General features: G+C 30.5%; 1 protein-coding gene across 1 annotated transcript; it reads right to left on the minus strand.

Annotated features, from left to right (window-relative positions):
- Positions 1-872: 872 nt before the first annotated feature.
- On the minus strand, positions 873-6,469 carry LOC144548251 (uncharacterized). Its single transcript, XM_078296938.1, has 21 exons — positions 6,272-6,469; positions 5,513-5,592; positions 4,874-4,960; positions 4,724-4,774; positions 4,465-4,582; positions 4,130-4,186; positions 3,900-3,964; positions 3,727-3,810; positions 3,567-3,617; positions 3,412-3,474; positions 3,272-3,318; positions 3,061-3,139; positions 2,910-2,972; positions 2,719-2,808; positions 2,598-2,636; positions 2,224-2,451; positions 2,057-2,142; positions 1,922-1,970; positions 1,750-1,830; positions 1,543-1,636; positions 873-1,352 (listed from the first exon to the last, which is right to left on the minus strand). Exons 1-21 carry the CDS (start codon positions 6,387-6,389, stop codon positions 1,138-1,140), a joined length of 1,845 nt encoding a protein of 614 aa, XP_078153064.1. The 5' UTR covers positions 6,390-6,469; the 3' UTR covers positions 873-1,137.
- Positions 6,470-17,701: the final 11,232 nt, after the last annotated feature.

The following is a 17,701-nucleotide window of genomic DNA, read 5'->3' on the forward strand; positions in this document are numbered from 1 at the left end:
TGAATCGAGAGAGTTCGGATTAAATGGTTTTCTGATTGAATGGATTAATTCAATTTATTTTTAAATTTTAGTTTAATTGTTCAGTTTAATTTAAAAATTTGAAAACCAGTAAGATCGAACTGATCGAAATTTTTAAACATAACACCTATATGTACTGAACACTTGAAAAATTTAAAAATTAACAAAAAAAAATGTTTATTTTTATGATTAAACTTCTTATTTCGGATTGATTTTAATTACGTTGACAAGTTTATTTCGGTCGGTTGTATTTTTACTTAATTTTATTTCGGTTTGCCTATTTTATTTTTTGTTTTAATCAAACCGAACCGTTGAACGCCCCTAATTCCAATCCATTTAGTACAAAATTAATTGAGTTTATTTACATTAAAATTTTATTGTCTTAATTTTAGTTAAAAAAAATTATAATTTTTATTCAATCTTACATTCATACCTTTCGATTTCTTTAAAGTAAAAAAACTAAAACAACTCTTTTAATTCATCGACTATGAATTGGTCTGAAATTTGAACTGGGAATTGAGTTATCTAAGCCTTAAATCATAATTTGACATGATCTTCTGGGCCAGCCCAATATAACTTGTGTTAGCAAGTTAGATGGGCCTTACCAATTCAAAAAGGCCCTTTCCACTGCTGTGGGCCTTTTTTGTTCAAAAGGGAAAATGAGAGAGAACATTAGCTATTTGTCATTGTTTTTACTTTCTTTTTTTAATTTTTTTTTTCTTTTACCAACTAACTAATTTATCAATCAAGCCATAACTTCAATTCGGTTGGAACAATATTTAAAATAGTTTAATTTGTATAAGCAAATAATAATCAAAATATCATTTCCCAAATTTACAAACTAACAATTATAGTTGAATAAACTCACTAGCGCTTAAAGCCTTAAACTGAGTACATAAATTTAAAAACACACTAAAAAAAATCACTAAAAATCTCTTGTAATTGATCATAAAAGGTGGCCCACTGATAAAACTACAGGACCACCATCTCATCTCTTCTCAGCTCAGCTCTTCCTCTAAAACTTTTTATAGAAAGAGAGATAAACTCATATCCCGTCAACCCAAAATTTACACAAACAAAACCATAAATCCCAAATTAAACAACTAATGTAATGTAACGTTAGACCTGCAATCCATTACCATTCGGGTAGTAGTTTCCATTTCCATTTCCATTCATCAGAGGTTTTAGGGGTTTCTTCCCGTTTATAGGACCATTTTGGCAGAGTTTTGGGTTCAAATATACATTTGTTGTAACTATTTTTGGGGTCGGTTTGCATCCCTTGATGTTGCTTTGAAGAATGGTGTTTAATTGGCCCGATGACGCTGCTATTAGCCCTATAAACATCAAAAAGAAAAAGAAAAAAAAAAATTAAAACTGGTACAGTATGGACAAAGCAATTACCATAATATGTTGCTTTCATACTTCCTAACTGGTACCTTATAAACCTAACTTTTATTACATACATGTGCAGGTTAGGTTCTCGTACCAGTTAGTACAAAGTAGTAAACTAGCACAAGCATTTACCTAAAAATAGGGCAGAAGGCTTTCCCGGTCTTGATTTGAACTCCGGGTGAAATTGTGCACCCACATAAAACGGATGGTTCTGTAGTTCTATGATCTAAAATCCATTAAGAAAAAAAAAATAATAGCATGTTAAATGTTACAATACAGGTACAAAAAGACAAAAGCTTTTTTATGGTTATAATAAAAAAATAATAAGTAATAACACACCTCCATTCGTTTTTGTGTCTCATCTTTTCCAACAAATGTAAGACCAGCTTTTTCAAACTGCGGGACCATTTCGGGATTCACCTAAAAGGATAAAATAATTAATATAGTTAAAGAAAAGAAAAGAATGTGTGAACACAAAATGTAGATGTAATAATTAAATGATTGTTTTTACCTCATATCTGTGTCGGTGCCGCTCATCAACATAGCTGACATTGCCATGCCTATCAAAAAAAGATGTATACTAAATTAATTAAAATTTAAACCAGAATATATATATAAGAAAATAGTGTTGGATATGATTTCTTACAACTTAGCAGCTTTGCTATTTCTTGTCTGAAAATAGGTTCGTCTTGATCCAAGCCTCATAGTCCCTCCCATATGTGTTTTTGAACCCTGGTAAATTCAATTAATTATACTTTCGTACATGTATATTTAATCAAAAAATTGATAAATGGTGTCAAAATTGACAACTACCTCTGGCATAAAGATGACACATGGTGATCGGGTATCCGGGTCAAACTCAGTACTATTTGCACCCGGTAACTTCATAACTGATCGGGCAAATTCAATCACGGCAATTTGCATCCCCAAACAGATGCCTAAAAAAGGTATTTTATTTTCACGCGCATATTTGGCAGCTAGGATTTTCCCTTGTACCCCTCTATCTCCAAAACCTCCAGGTACCAATATACCTTCAGCCCCCTAAAAAAATTTAAATATCATTTGTTAAGATATAAAGGTATACATGAGAATGCATTCATGTAATTTCACATTTCCTCAAGAGTAAAACAGATTATTTTAAACTAAGACTGAAATTTATATACATAAAAAAGTAAAGCTTTCTAGACCTTGAGTAGATTCCATGCTGAGTGGTAAGCTTCTGGATTCTGCAAAATAAAATTACGGGTATAAGAAATGGTATGAATAATCATTTTTTCATTCAGTGCTATAAGAAGAAGGAAATATAACCTCTTCACATGTAGTTTCTTCAAGGTCAGGAGATGGGACCCAATCCACCACAAGTTTCCTATTACAAGCCACAGATGCATGCAACAGAGCCTACATAAAATTTACAAAACAATTGTCACATATTAAAGAAGCAATACATTACACGATTAAACTGAAATATGAAAATAAACAATTATGCCATCTCTTCTTACCTTATTTACAGAGAGGTAGGCATCAGATAGGCCAGTATATTTCCCAACCATGGCAATTCTAACCTGAAAACAACATAATCGAGGGACTTCAATGAAAAAATAACTAACATGAGAAAAATAAATGTTGAAATGTATGTCCCAATATACTCACTGGTACATCCAGAGAATCACATTTTCTAGCCATCTTTGTCCATTCATCCAGCTTAGGCATGCGAGGCACCCCACCAACACTAAAATTCATTGCATAATATCTTTATTTTAGTGTAATGAAGGTAGATTTCAGCTTTACCAACTCTGTTATACATGAAAAAATGATGAAGGTTTAAATAAAAAGTTGAGAATTAAACATTGAGAAACCAAACCTTTGTAAGTTCAATACTTTAAGAATAGAATCATGGGCCTTTTGCTCCTGCAGTAGTTCAAACAAAATATACTCCATTTAGTAAATGCTGAAAAAATAATACAAGGAAAATTAGAATCTGAGTATGATTATCAACTATACCTTTAACATTAAAGGGATGTGCCAGATGTTGGATACATCATGCAGATTAACAATGTTACCAACCTGAAAAATATAAAGTTCATACATATCAAATTAGACTATAAAAGTAAAATTGTCAAAAGATGTAAAAGTACGATTTAGTAAAATAAGTTTACCGGGACATGGCAGAACTGTGATAGCTTTTGCTTCACATTTTCATCCAGTACCTAAGCACAAAATATAAGTAGTCAAATAACCAAGAGAAAAAAAAAATATATATATATGGTGAAACAAGAGAAGTAAATGAAAAGGTAAGTAAAAGAAGCAAAATAAAACCTCGGCACTACGACATGCGAGAATATCAGGAGCAAGACCAAGACCTCTTAACCCTCTGACACTATGCTGTGTTGGCTTAGTTTTCTACATAGGCATTAAAAAAATTACTACACTAACAATTATCACGAGGAAAAAAGAAAAAGAATTGAATATATTGATGAAGATGTATATACCTGTTCACCTACTGCCTTTAGAACTGGTACAAGGCTAACATGTACAAGACAAAAGTTTCCCTGACCTGAACAAAGACACAGTTTGAAATAACTGAAAATGAGTAACCAAAAATACTGAAATAAGAAATGAAATAATAGTATTTATGTCATTTTTTCCACATTTATAACTTAATACATCCACATGCCAGATAAATATACCGATTAATCGGTTGCAATTATAAATGACTGACCTACGCGATAAGAGAATTGGCCGAGAGCCTCGATGAACGGCATGGATTCAATGTCCCCTGCATTAACAATGCCACTCTCATTATACCCTGATACATCGGGCCCAAACAATTGCATCTAGTACTTGCCAAATTATAATTATAAAGAGAATAAAAGGTCGACAGACGGGTACTAGCTGCAATTTAGTTATTTACTATATCTAATATTTGTTTGAATAATCTAAAGCTTTCCCCTCTTTTTTCATTACAAGGTTAAGTCTTTCTGGTAAATCAACAAATTTCAAAAAAAAAAAAAAAAAGATAGGGCCTTTTTAAAACAAATAGAAAACTGTTGTCACCTATGGTGCCACCGAGCTCAATGACACAGATATCAGCGGGGCCTTCTTTACCATCTACAGGAATTGATGCCACATGCTCGATCCGCTCTTGTATTTCATCAGTAATATGGGGCACCACCTTTGAAAGAGGAAATATCATAAAATATTACCAAATTAAGATGACGTGAAGGACTTTAATGTCTTCATTTTCAAGTTTGAATTAAAAAAAAAATTCAATAAAAAAAAATCTTTTGTGGGCCTAAGTATTGAAAATTCTCACCTGAACTGTTTTGCCCAAGTAGACACCTTTTCTCTCCTTATTGATAACAGACTATACAAGAATAAAAGCAAATTTGTAGTAAATTCCTTTAGCAAGTTTAAAGATCTATAATTCTACAAGTATAGGAATTAGGTAAGGCTGTCAGTTTACCTGATAAATTTTTCCTGTTGTAATGTTGTTGTCACGGGTTAATTTGATGTCTAGAAACCTCTCATAGTTTCCAAGGTCTAAGTCCACCTTCAAAATAGCATAAAGAAACTTACTTATCTAAGATAGAGAACATTTTTATGGGTACTTAAAGCTTGGAAAATGAGGTTGGTTAAGTGATAAGTGCACTAATGGCCCCACAAGCAAATCAAGAGTGCTGTCAAGATTTTGAAACCAATATAACCTCTCTACTAATCAATAATGCACAAGAGAAAATGGGAGTTGAGTTTTTGATAAGAACACTAGCGATTCACATCAGTTAGCAAATTATGAAAAGGACTAGTTACGGATTTCCTTTGCTTTCTTCCCTTCTAAGGAAACCATGTGACAGGGAGTAAAAGCAAGGGACAGCAACATAAACCTAAACAAGAAATTAAGTGGAAAAAAAATAAGTGATTTAGTCCTTACAGTTTAGCTTTTAGGAAACCTGTCCTCAGAGTTTTTTTTTCTTCAACAAACTTTTTCAACATAAAATTAATAACCATTATAGGTTTTTTAAAATATTTCATCAACACTCTGTTTACTTAATTAATTTAACTTAGAAATCATTTTCCCATCAGAATAGATCTGAAAAGAACTTACTTCGCCACCATCATCTAACACGTATACTTCGCCGTGCTCAAATGGAGACATAGTTCCAGCATCAGTATTGAGGTAAGGATCTGAAATACAAAGTTGCACCATAAGAACAATTTTATTTACATTTTGCCTAAATATACTCCAAAGTGATTTACTTACTAATTTACTTACCTCTATACAAAAAGTTTTCTTGTTTGGTCTTTACATTTTCATATAAAACCTTAATTGACGCTATTAATTTTTTTTTTTTAAATCCTTACCAAAATGGAGATGGCAGGCCAAAAGTGAAAAGAGGTATAATTTGATTTTAAACATAGCAGGGTAAAATGGTAAAAGGTTAATAAATTTGGTGTATTTACATTTGATTAGTCCACATTGTTAGTTTAAGAGCGTAAGCATTTGGCATTAAGGTCAAGGAAAAGTCTCAAAGTCACTAGAGACAAAAAGGAAGACCGGCACCGAGACAAAGGAAATATAAATTTCGCAACACAAAAGTCCAAAGTCAATATTTTTTCACTAAAATAAACTGCTAATACTTCGTAGGGGCTTCTTTGCAAAATGGCTTGGATAATTAAGTTACATTATAGCAGACTACAAAACTCGATCCCAATTTCGCAAGGCGGTCAGATAAGCTTCAAGTCACTGAATCTTAGGCCCCACGAATCAGTGAAACAACTTACAAATAGCAATTTCTCCATGAATACTACTACATGAAGAAGGGAGGGAAAACCGAAAAACAGTGAAAAGAGAAGAAAATGAAACCTATTTTAATGGAGGTAATGCGGAAGCCACAAGCCTTGAGAAGAACACCTATGCTACTGGCGGTGACACCCTTGCCCAGGCCACTCACCACCCCTCCTGTTACCACTACATATTTCATCTTCCTTTCTTCCTTTCTTTCGCGAAAGAGGGGAGGGAGAGGGAGAGAGAGAGAGAAGGGGGGGTTTAAGAATTGAAATGAGATTTTGATTTTGAGAGGGGTTGCGGGTCGTTAAATAGATACACATACACTCGCCTCTTGGTCTCGGATGCTGTGGGTCCCACACTTTCTGACGTCAGCCTAATAAAAGTCGAATTCGCATCCTCTAAGATATCTCATATTTTGCGCGACTTTTTGGAAAATCTCAACCGTTCAAGGACGTTCTGCACGAATCTCAACGCTCACATAATATGAGATATCTCAGGGGATGCGCACTCATAAAAGTCTGATGAGAAAAAGAAGGAAACAAATCTGCTACGATTCCAACAAGAATAGGACTGTTTTTTTCAAATTCCAACCATCAAAAGGCAGTTGGTTTTGATGCACGAATCTTGAAACAAATAAGTGGTTGGATTTGAAAAAGCAGGTTCCTAATAAAAGTCCGATAAGAAAGAAGAGGGAGTCTATGTACTATGCATATTACGATTTGGGCCGTGCTATGGCTCAATATTTGATTTTTCAAAATTTTAATGGTCGATCTGAACCATTTATCTTGTTCTCCATATTAATATGTGTTTGGAGACCAAATTTTTCATTTTTTTCATTTTGTTTTTACTATATTTTTAGATTTATTGAAAAACACTGTTTTTGGATGGTCCAGAATTTCAAATCAAGTAATTTTCTAAATATCTAAAAAAAAATAGTAAAAAATTTTAAAAAATGTAAAATTTGATCTCCAAACACATATTAATATGGAGAACAAGATAAACGGTTTGGATCAACCATTATAATTTTGAAAACTCAAATATTGAGTCGTAACACGGACCAACCTGTGATATGCATAATACCATAGACTCACTCTAGAAAGAATGAATCATTTCGTCATATTTATGGTGCGTGTAGCGCTTTACTGACAAGTGGTCCTGTCCTTATCACAGAAACAAAATCCATTAATTAATTAATTAATTAATACAAGGGAGGGAGGAAAGGAGGATAATTCTTTGACATTAACTCCAAGGGAATCTTTTGAGTTAATACATATGGATCATCCGACTTGCTTTAAATTTCGTGCGGACTAGATTCGCATTAATATTAAAGAACTCATGTGTTAAAATCAGATGATCGGATTGATTCCATTTAAAATCAGACGATCGAAATACATTAACTCAAAAGATTCCCTTAATGCAGAGGAAACATGTACGGAAAGTAGGGAATATTACAAATTTTAAATTTGTGGGTCTCTGTTTGTGTCAATATGAGTTCGGGTCTAATTTGAATGCTGAAATACTATGTACGTGGAAAAAAAAAATCACTTACAGACACAGTAACAGCCGAACAGATCCCAGTGTGAAAAGGAAAAGGATAAACTTGACCAATATATTATAATTATAATATGTCATTGAATCAGAGACGAGATTTTCACAGCAATCGTTATCTGGTTTCCCTGAAACATTACAATTACAATTACAATTGAAATTAGGAAATCAAAACTGGTTAAGGTTTTAATTGATAGAGATCTTCCACTAAATCAACAACACCGTCATATAGGACAATTGGATAATATATTTTTAAGCATTGTGTGTTGTATTCATGTCTTTTGAAATTAACCGTGGATGCATGTTAAATCAGGGGCAGAGCCACACTTTTAAACTATGGAGATCAAATATATATAAGGATCAATCGTATAAAATTTTCGTGTGGAGAATGGAGATCAATTTTACAGTTTTTTGATATTTTACTCTAAATTACATAGAAAATCACACATAATATAAAAAATATTTTAAAAAATGGGGGTCAATTGATCCCCATACTCTCTATTTGCCTCTGCCTCTGTGTTAAACAACCTCTAAATTGCATAAAATATGATTGGTATATTATGTGGATCTCAAATGAGATATCTACAAAATGAGGAGGGTTCAAATGCAACATAATTTTGTGTTCCACATCATTTATCTCCACTTTTAAAGTTCGGACAATCTATTTGAATCGCTTAACATGATTTTCATAATAAAATATGCTTGGAGACCAAATTTTATATTTTTTTTAAATTTTTTTTACTATTTTTTAAATAGGTACAAAATCATTGTTTTAATGAAATTATGGACCATTCGATAAAGCGATATTGTAGATATGTAAAAAAAAAATAGTAAAAAAAAATATAAAATTTGATCTCCAAAAATATTTTATTATGAAGATCATATTGAGTGGTTCAGATCAACTGTTTGAATTTTGAAAATAGTAATAAAGAATGTAAAACATATTGGAGCATAAAATCACGATGAATTTGAACCTCGTCTTAAATAATAATAACTTAATATGTTTGAAATTAAAAGTTCTATCAGAAGCCACCTACTTAGGGCCCATTCGGCAGCCCAGTAGGGAATAGGAATGGGTATGGGTTTTAAAAATTTTGAACTGGATTTTACTGTTCACAGTGGGAATAAAAACTTCAGTCTGAGCAAAAAAAAATTTCTTACGGTGAACAGTAATCTGCCGAACGGCCCTTATGGAAAATAAAACCAGGGAATATATTCTATTCTTGCTAATTCCTTTTTTAGTTACTTTTTTGCTTTCTATCCTGCTTTTTTATGTGAAAATTTAAAAGATGTATTCTCACCACTTTTGTGCATATTCTCACCTTTCACACGACTCAAAGTCAAAAGTACTTTGGTACGGTTTACACTAGAATTATATTATGGGAAAAAATAAATACATAATTCTACAATAATTTCTTTTTGTGAGGGAAGTTTCTCCACAATTTAAAAAGAAAAAAGTTGAGAAAAATGAGATTTATCAATGATTATTGAAGATAGAGAATAATCTTGCTTTTTTGGCTGAGAATTTTGTTTCAAATGGGATTATGGATTTGAAATAATATTACATTAAACAACATTGCACTGTAACGAATGGACCGCGTAACAAATTAGAATTTTTTTACATATTTACATTATTTATTCATCGCCTTCATTATCATTATTGGTATTATTATTTACATTATTCTACTATGTTATTCTTCTCAGCTTTCGTATTCTTTTTAAAATTTCTTATATCATCATTATCATAAGTATTAATATTATTTTTTATTAATATTATTTATTATTATTATTATTATTATTATTATTATTATTATTATTACTATTATTATTATTATTATTTACATTATTCTACTATGTTATTCTTGTCAACTTTTGTATTATTTTTAAAATTTCTTATATCATCATTATCATAAGTACTAATATTATTTAATAATATAAATAACTATTATTATTATTATTATTATTATTATTATTATTATTAGATGAGGGATCCACTTACACCCTCTTTTGGTGACACCGGATTACACTCTATATTTTCAAAGTCCAAACAGTCGATCCAAACCGTTCAACATGATGGATATATAAAAATGGGTTTGCAGATCAAATTTTACATTTTTCTTGAATTTTTTTACTATTTATTAAGATGGATACAAAAATTCAATATCCAAAAACATCGATTTTGTAAAATACTTAAAAAATAGTAAAAAAATTCAAAAAAATGTAAAATTTGATCTGCAAGCACATTTTGATATATCCATCATATTGAACGGTTTGGATCGACTGTTTGGACTTTGAAAATTTTGAAAATATAGAGTGTAATTTGGTGTCACCAAAAAAGATGTAAGTGGATCCCTCGTCTTATTATTATTATTATTATTATTATTATTATTATTATTATTATTATTATTATTATTATTATTATTATTATTATTATTATTATTATTATTATTATTATATGATAGGATCAATCATTAAATATACTATAGCATGTAGTGTGTTGAGATATTTTCCTAAAAAACAACAAGTGTGTTGAGATATTATCTTGGTCAGATTAGAATAAACAATGATGTTAACTCCTGATTAATTAGATATCGTTAGTGAAAAATTAATCAACATTATCTCCTTTCATGAAATAATAATTAACATTATCACCTTTGTCAGGTTCATACTTCCAACCCTAGTTGCATGATAGCAATTGATACTTTCTTTGATGATCAATTGTCCCTATGACGTCAGCAGTCGAAACAAACGGCTCACAAAATTTCTTATTATAATAATTTAAAAAAAAAAAATTCTAACTTTATAGTCTACAATTAGAGTCTTAGGATACGTTTGAATGAGAACTAGAACGGCTAGAATATAGAATAGTGACTGAGAATAGAGAAAAAATAGTGATTTTTAGATTAATGTGAAATTGATATTATTCTGATTAGTAAAAATGTTATTTGAATTGTATATTTGGAATAATGAATAGATGTGACTGATAAAGAATATTGTTAACAATGTGTTAATTAAGAAGAAAGATAGGCAAATGAGGTCTCAAACGAATTGTCACAACGTGGAGATAACATAAGTGATGTCAATTTTATAATTTCGGAATTGTGTTGGCAGAAATCTGAGAAAAAAATATTTTTATCTCTCTCTTCACACTTTCTAAATAGCAGTTATTCTAATATTTACAAGGAATAGAGAATAGCAGCTATTTTAGCTATTTTGAATAACAAAATGTTGTTTGGATGTACATTGCTATTTTGAATAGCTTTTATTTTAAAATAGCTCATATTCTTGACAAACATACCCTTATTATATATAGTGTTGCACCATATTAAAATTTCCAAAACAGAAGGGATCATTTCCAAATTCTATAATTTTCTTTTCTTCAATTAGTGTAAAAAAAATGATTATTATGTTAAACTCTCTTTCAATTCATTTTCTTTCCTTCATATTTTTTAATCTTCACCTTCTTTATTTCAAACTTCATGAACCAAACAAGATGTTGGAGTTTCCGAGAAAAATTAAAATTCATCAGTGTGATTGATTGATATCAATTTATGAACCCACAAATAAGGTCACATGCAACTAGGGGTGTAAATAGAGCGGACAATAGTAAAACCATATTCATATTTCTTTTTTCGGATACGGAGACGAAGATATCAAATGGATTTAGATACAGATACAAATCGAATTGAATATTTATCAAAATAATATAAAAAATTAAAAAAATACTAAAGTTCATAATATTTATCTAACTATAATTAATAACACAATTTTTTATAATATATATTAAAATACTAGTATCATACCCGTGCGTTGCAACGGGGACATATTATAAGAAACAAATATATCAATGAAAATAATAATTATCTAAAAATTAAAACACATGTTAATATAAAATTTATATGATTATGTATTTTTAATTAACATTAATCGTGATCTCTGATAACGATTTGATGATGTGATGATTCTTTATTTTTAAGTACCAATGATGTCAAATAATAGCTCGATTCAAATCTAATATCAAATATCAAATATCATACAACAATTCAATATCAACATATAATATGATATCAAAAAACATAAATAAAAAGTGTTATTGTTTGTATGTATAGGATATATACACACACACACACATATTATAAGAAAAATATATATTCACACACACGTTCCAATTTATATTCTTCTTTGTTTCCAATTTAGAATACACACACACATACACACATTGATATATTATATATTGAAAATATATTCTAAATTGCCCACACCAATATGTATAGAAACAAAGAAAGAAAAATATGGAAATTAAAAAAAAATGATTTCCATTGTGATTCGTATAAAAATGAAGAAGTAAGGAAACAATAAATAAGAAAATATAAGGTTGAGTCTTCTCAATTGAAGAGGAAAAATATGGAAATAAATGAATAAGGAAACAAATAAATATATAGCTAAATTTCAGAATTTGTTCATTTTAAATTGTAACGTATCGTGTGGCAGCACATGTGGTGGGTATGTTTGTAACTAAATTTAGACTTTTATACATAAAAGAGATGCATTTAATCAAAAGAAGACAAATTATGTAATTGGAGAGCTGAGATCAAATCCGAAGTTTCATGTCTCAATCGTAGCCGTTGGCGGATCGGACACCCAACGTGCTTATAATATATATTAAAATATATGTTGTATATCTACTATTCGGATACGGATAATTGAAACGTAAAACCATATCAGTATACTTATCCACACAAATATTCGAATATCAGATATCCATATCTACTTTTTTGAATACGCATCAAATACAGATCGGAAATTCTCCATACCGTTTTCACCCCTACATGCAACTCCTAATAGTAGTCCCCTTGCTTCAAAAGTTCCATCAATTTTTAGTTGTGTGGATAGGTCTTGTATAATTGTATTGGTCAATATAATTAATGCATATTTTACCACATAATTAAAATTTCATAAAGACAAACCTCAACTTAATTTTTTTTTTATATATATATATATAAGGTATAAACCTCCACAAGTATTTAAATACCATAAATTAATTTGTCAAATCCGTCCCACCACTATTTTATTATACAATCAAAATAATAATAAATAAACATCACTTTTTGTTAGTTTGAAGTAATATTTATGTCTGTAATAGCGATATATATATATATATATATATATATATATATATTTTCAAAAATAGTAATTTTGTGAGCTTACTCTCACTATAGTTGTCATATTTTATCATACATTTGTGAAAGTGACAGTAACCGAATGGAATGATGAGATATGTGATAAAATGTTGACAACCTCATTCCTACATTTGTCTTCTTGTATAAATTATACAAAGACAAAGAGTCAAGAAGGAAAATTTTATGTCCATCTCCATTTTTTTTAATATGAGAAAAGGAGGAATAAATTAAGCCGTTAATTAATTCCAAGCTCAAAAAATATTTTCAATTGTAATTATGAAAGAGAAGGCTGGAAATGAATGAACAAGTCACATTCGTCTTGCCTAATTTTTAAATTAGTTAATTCAATATTTCAAAGATTCAACTTATAAAAGTAATTATTTTACATGTAAAATATTTCGGGTATAAACCAAATCCTATTGTTTCTTTCAAAAATTACATCATGGTGTCAGAGCAGATTCATGTAGAGGTGAATTATTGTTTAAAAATCGATATATTTACTCCAATTTTTGTTTATAAATTATAACTGCCAAATTGAAAGCAGTGAATTTCATGTAAAATTAAACCAAAATCATTAATTAAAGCAAGATATCAAAATCATATTAGTGGATTGATTTTACCCCAGTCGGGTATACCCTACCCTGCCCTCCCGTACCCTATGCCCGGGGTACCCGTGCCCGAGCCCGGGTATGGGTCGGGTACGCGGGTAGGCGGGTACGGACAAAAAACGGACCGGACTGGTTTTTTTGGACAAATACCCGACCATACCCGTACCCGACTACCCTTACCTTTACCCGTACCCTTACCCGATACCCTTACTCGATACTCGTATACTTTAATTCAAAATTCAATAACCAAATTTCAAATTTTCCCCCACCCTTATACCTCATGCAACTACACAAAAGAAAAAAAACACACAAAAAACACACAAAAAAACACACAAAAAAAACAGAAAAAAAACCGGACCGGACCGGACCGCCCTGCCCCTCAAGGGTACCGCGGGCATGGGTATAGGACGGGCAGGGAACGATTTTTGAAAAAAAATACCTGGCCCGAGATACCCGTGCCCGGCCAATACCCCTGCCCCTGCCCGGGTATACCCGGTCCGCCCTGCCCCTGCCCGTCCTTAAAACACTAAATCATATGACTTAATTAAACTTAAACAACAACAGACAAAGAGGTCAGTGAGTCTCATGTTCTCAAACTGTATTATGACAGGTGGCATGGCAATGTAAATCAATCACATGCCACTGCAAACTATTATGGAATCCACAATAACTTAATTAATATGTCTCGTCAAATCAAAAAGGAGAACATGCATGGTCTGAGTCTCCATTCATATATCAATGAATAATTATAATATTTTTACCTCATCAAACAATATTAAATATTTCAGTAAATTTAATTTTAAAATTTATCGGATTAATTTTCAATGATAAATTTAAACTATTAAGAGTCACTTACTCTACGAATAATATATTTACATATAAATTATATATAAAAATATGCTAATATGCTACGCGTAGCATAGAGGGCCTCCGTGTAACGGCTCAATATTTGAGTTTTTAAAATTCTAACAGTCGATCCGAACCATTCAACATAACCTCCATATGAATATGTACTTGCAAACCAAATTTTACATTTTTTTTCAGAATTTTTTTACTATTTTTTTAGATAGGTAGAAAATCACTTAATCTGAAAAATGTAAAATTTGGTTTCCAAGCACATTCTAATATGGAGAACATGTTGAGTGCTTAAGATTGACCATTTGGACATTGAAAACGCAAAAATAACTTGTAAGCATATGCCCTCATATGCTTATGCAAGCAGAGTAGCCAACATCTATCTCTCTCTCTCTCTCTCTCTCTCTCTCTATATATATATATATATATATACTCGAAAAAAAATTATATATTTTAAAATTAATTTAATATAAAGTCAAGTGATAAAAAAAATATAACTTTGATTTTTTTGACCGCTTAACTTTATATTAAATCAATTTGAAAATTTATAATAAATTTTATATATAAACACATTATTAGTGAAGTGAAGTGGATATGTCTCAACAATTTGAATTTGTCGTCCAAAGTTAATCCGATAAGTTTTAGATTTAAGAACACTAATTCTACTCAACATCATTAGAAAAGATCTGAAATCTTCCTCCTCATTAATTTCATATATACTTGAATTGTAAAAATAATAGGAGGATTATTTAGAACCAGCTTTTAGTCTGGTGATAAATGCAATGTTCTTTAGGTGGGAGGTCACGGTCTAAAACTCGGATAGAAAATTCTTTGTGGATAATAAACTAGTCAAGATGTGGGGACACATTGGAGGATAAGTTATAAAAAAAAATTTAAATGTCTTTAATTTTTGTGTCTTTTCTTATGTCTTAATTTTTTATTTTTCTAATAATAAAAATTTAAAATTTATATGTTAAAATAAAACCATTAGACGTGATCAATATTATTTTCTTTACATGCACATAATAATGTATAACTTTTCAATTTTAATTTTGAAAAATCAGCGTTCATAATTTATCTACATCAGTATATTTTTTTTTTTTCAAGCTCTTCATATTAATTAAAATAAAATTGAAATATCACAATAACTTATATATGTGTATATAATGAAAATAATATAAATTATATATAACATCTTTTGAAAGTTATTTTAGCTTCAAAAATAGAGACATTTGCGCACATAACATGAGATTTATTGCTATGATACTATACTATAGGGAGGAGAGCATAAAGGAATCCTAATTAATTTCGTTTGCCTTCTTTTCACGGTAGTTTTATTAATCCCAACGACTCTCTCATTTACAGATTGATGCATCATATATGAGTCACATGAGATCGATGTTTATTATGTAATTTAAGCACTTATGTATCAAATTTTACTTAACAAACTAACACCTAATTAAGGGATTTTTTTGTATCTTTTTGCCTAACTAGCTAGTTGAATATATATATATAGATATAGAGTTAGATGTAGGCATCCAAAGTAGGCTTGATTTAATATAGTAATGTACCTCAATCATCGCCGTAGATGATGTTTACAATATCTAAATTCAGTTAGGATTCTCTTTTCCCCATGTTCTCTCCTGCAATAGTTTGAATTCCTCATTTTTTAATTTAATTTGTGATAAAACCAAACAACTCATAAAATGGATATGTTTGCTAGCAACAGGTATCTTATATTCAGGGGCGAACCCACCTTGAGACGGGGGACGTACAACTGTTTAATTTCCCTGAATTTTGAAATTTAGTGAAAAAATACAGATTTGATATCACTTTATCTCTTTCTGGAAATTATTTTAATTTGCATCTCTCTAGAATTGGAAAGCCTGCCAGAGTAGTTCAAAAGCACTGTTAATGAGAAATTTTGTTGTTTTTCTAGAAAATTTATAGAATTTATGGGTCCGACCCAACTTTGTTGTTTTTAATATGTAAAATGATATTATTTTATTGTTTTTATTATGTAAGAATATACTATTTTTTATTATATTATTATTTTTATTTAATATCTGATTAGTTAATGAATTTGAACTTGATTCTTGTCTCTCTCAGATAGAAATCCTGCATTTGCTCTGCTTATACCTTTTTTTTTTTTTTCTTTTTTTTCTTTTTTTTGACAAAAGTGGGTAACCCCCACCTGTTTCTTATAGAAACAAAATATTGCAGTTATACAAAAATCAACGAGGTCAACCTCATTGTGCAAGATAACCATACTGTCAAATATTCGCAGAGGCAATATTACAAAACCAACTACTAAAACAACCAATTAAGCAACTTCTAGAAATGGCAAAAATGAACTAAAAAGTTAAGCATCAAAAGAGGCAGAGTTGTAATCCAAAAGAGAGCCTTCATTTATTCTTGTATCAGATGACGAGAAGGCCATGTGGTGAGATTCAACCCTGTCTACCAGGTATGCTGAGAGATCCATTTCCTCTGATCCAAGACCTCCTTCCTCTGTATCTTGACTGTGGTCCTCCTCTATAGTATCCGGCATAAGATGAACCATGCCTACCTGAGTTAAATTACAAGCATGCATTGGCAAGATCAAAGTTAATTTAAAGTTGGTGTCATCATTTTTAATTTTGCACCAGAATGAAGCTAAAGAGATTATATTAGAACTAATGCTAGCTACTGAGGGAATAGAAGTATTATTGAAGCAAACTTTATTTCTAGCTAACCATAATGTCCAAAGGATAGCTGCTCTTACAAGTTCCACTAAAAGCTTATCTTTCAAAGGAATGCAACTATCAATTAGCCAAAGGTCCTCGATTGTTTCGCAATTAAAATTAAAACCATTGTGCTATATAACAAGTAACAAATAAATGATCGGTGGTCTCTAATTCTCCACAAAATATACATGATGCATTACCAGACCAGCCCCTATTAAGTAAATTTGATTTAGTCAAAATTCTGTTTTGTTTAAGAAGCCATAGAAAAACTTTAATTTTTAAGGGTATATTAGCTTTCCAAATTGTTGTAAAAGTCTTATTTTTAATTCCTCCATACTCTAGCCATTTGTAAAGGGAATGTACTGAAAAAATGCCATTTGCATTCCATCTCCATGTGATTAAGTCAGGCCCTATAGTGGGAGTAAAGAGACAGTTATTTTTCAAGCTATTCCATTCAACAAGGAGAATACCAGTAAGTTGCTCTGCTTATACTTATCAACGTAATTAATTCTAAAGAGATTTATTAACAACCGAATCATCCCGAACTCCATCCAAGAATAACACATTGCCACATGTATTAATCATCTA

This window comes from Carex rostrata, chromosome 33 (genome assembly GCF_964058835.1).
Source record: "Carex rostrata chromosome 33, lpCarRost1.2, whole genome shotgun sequence".
Taxonomy (NCBI): Eukaryota; Viridiplantae; Streptophyta; class Magnoliopsida; order Poales; family Cyperaceae; genus Carex; species Carex rostrata.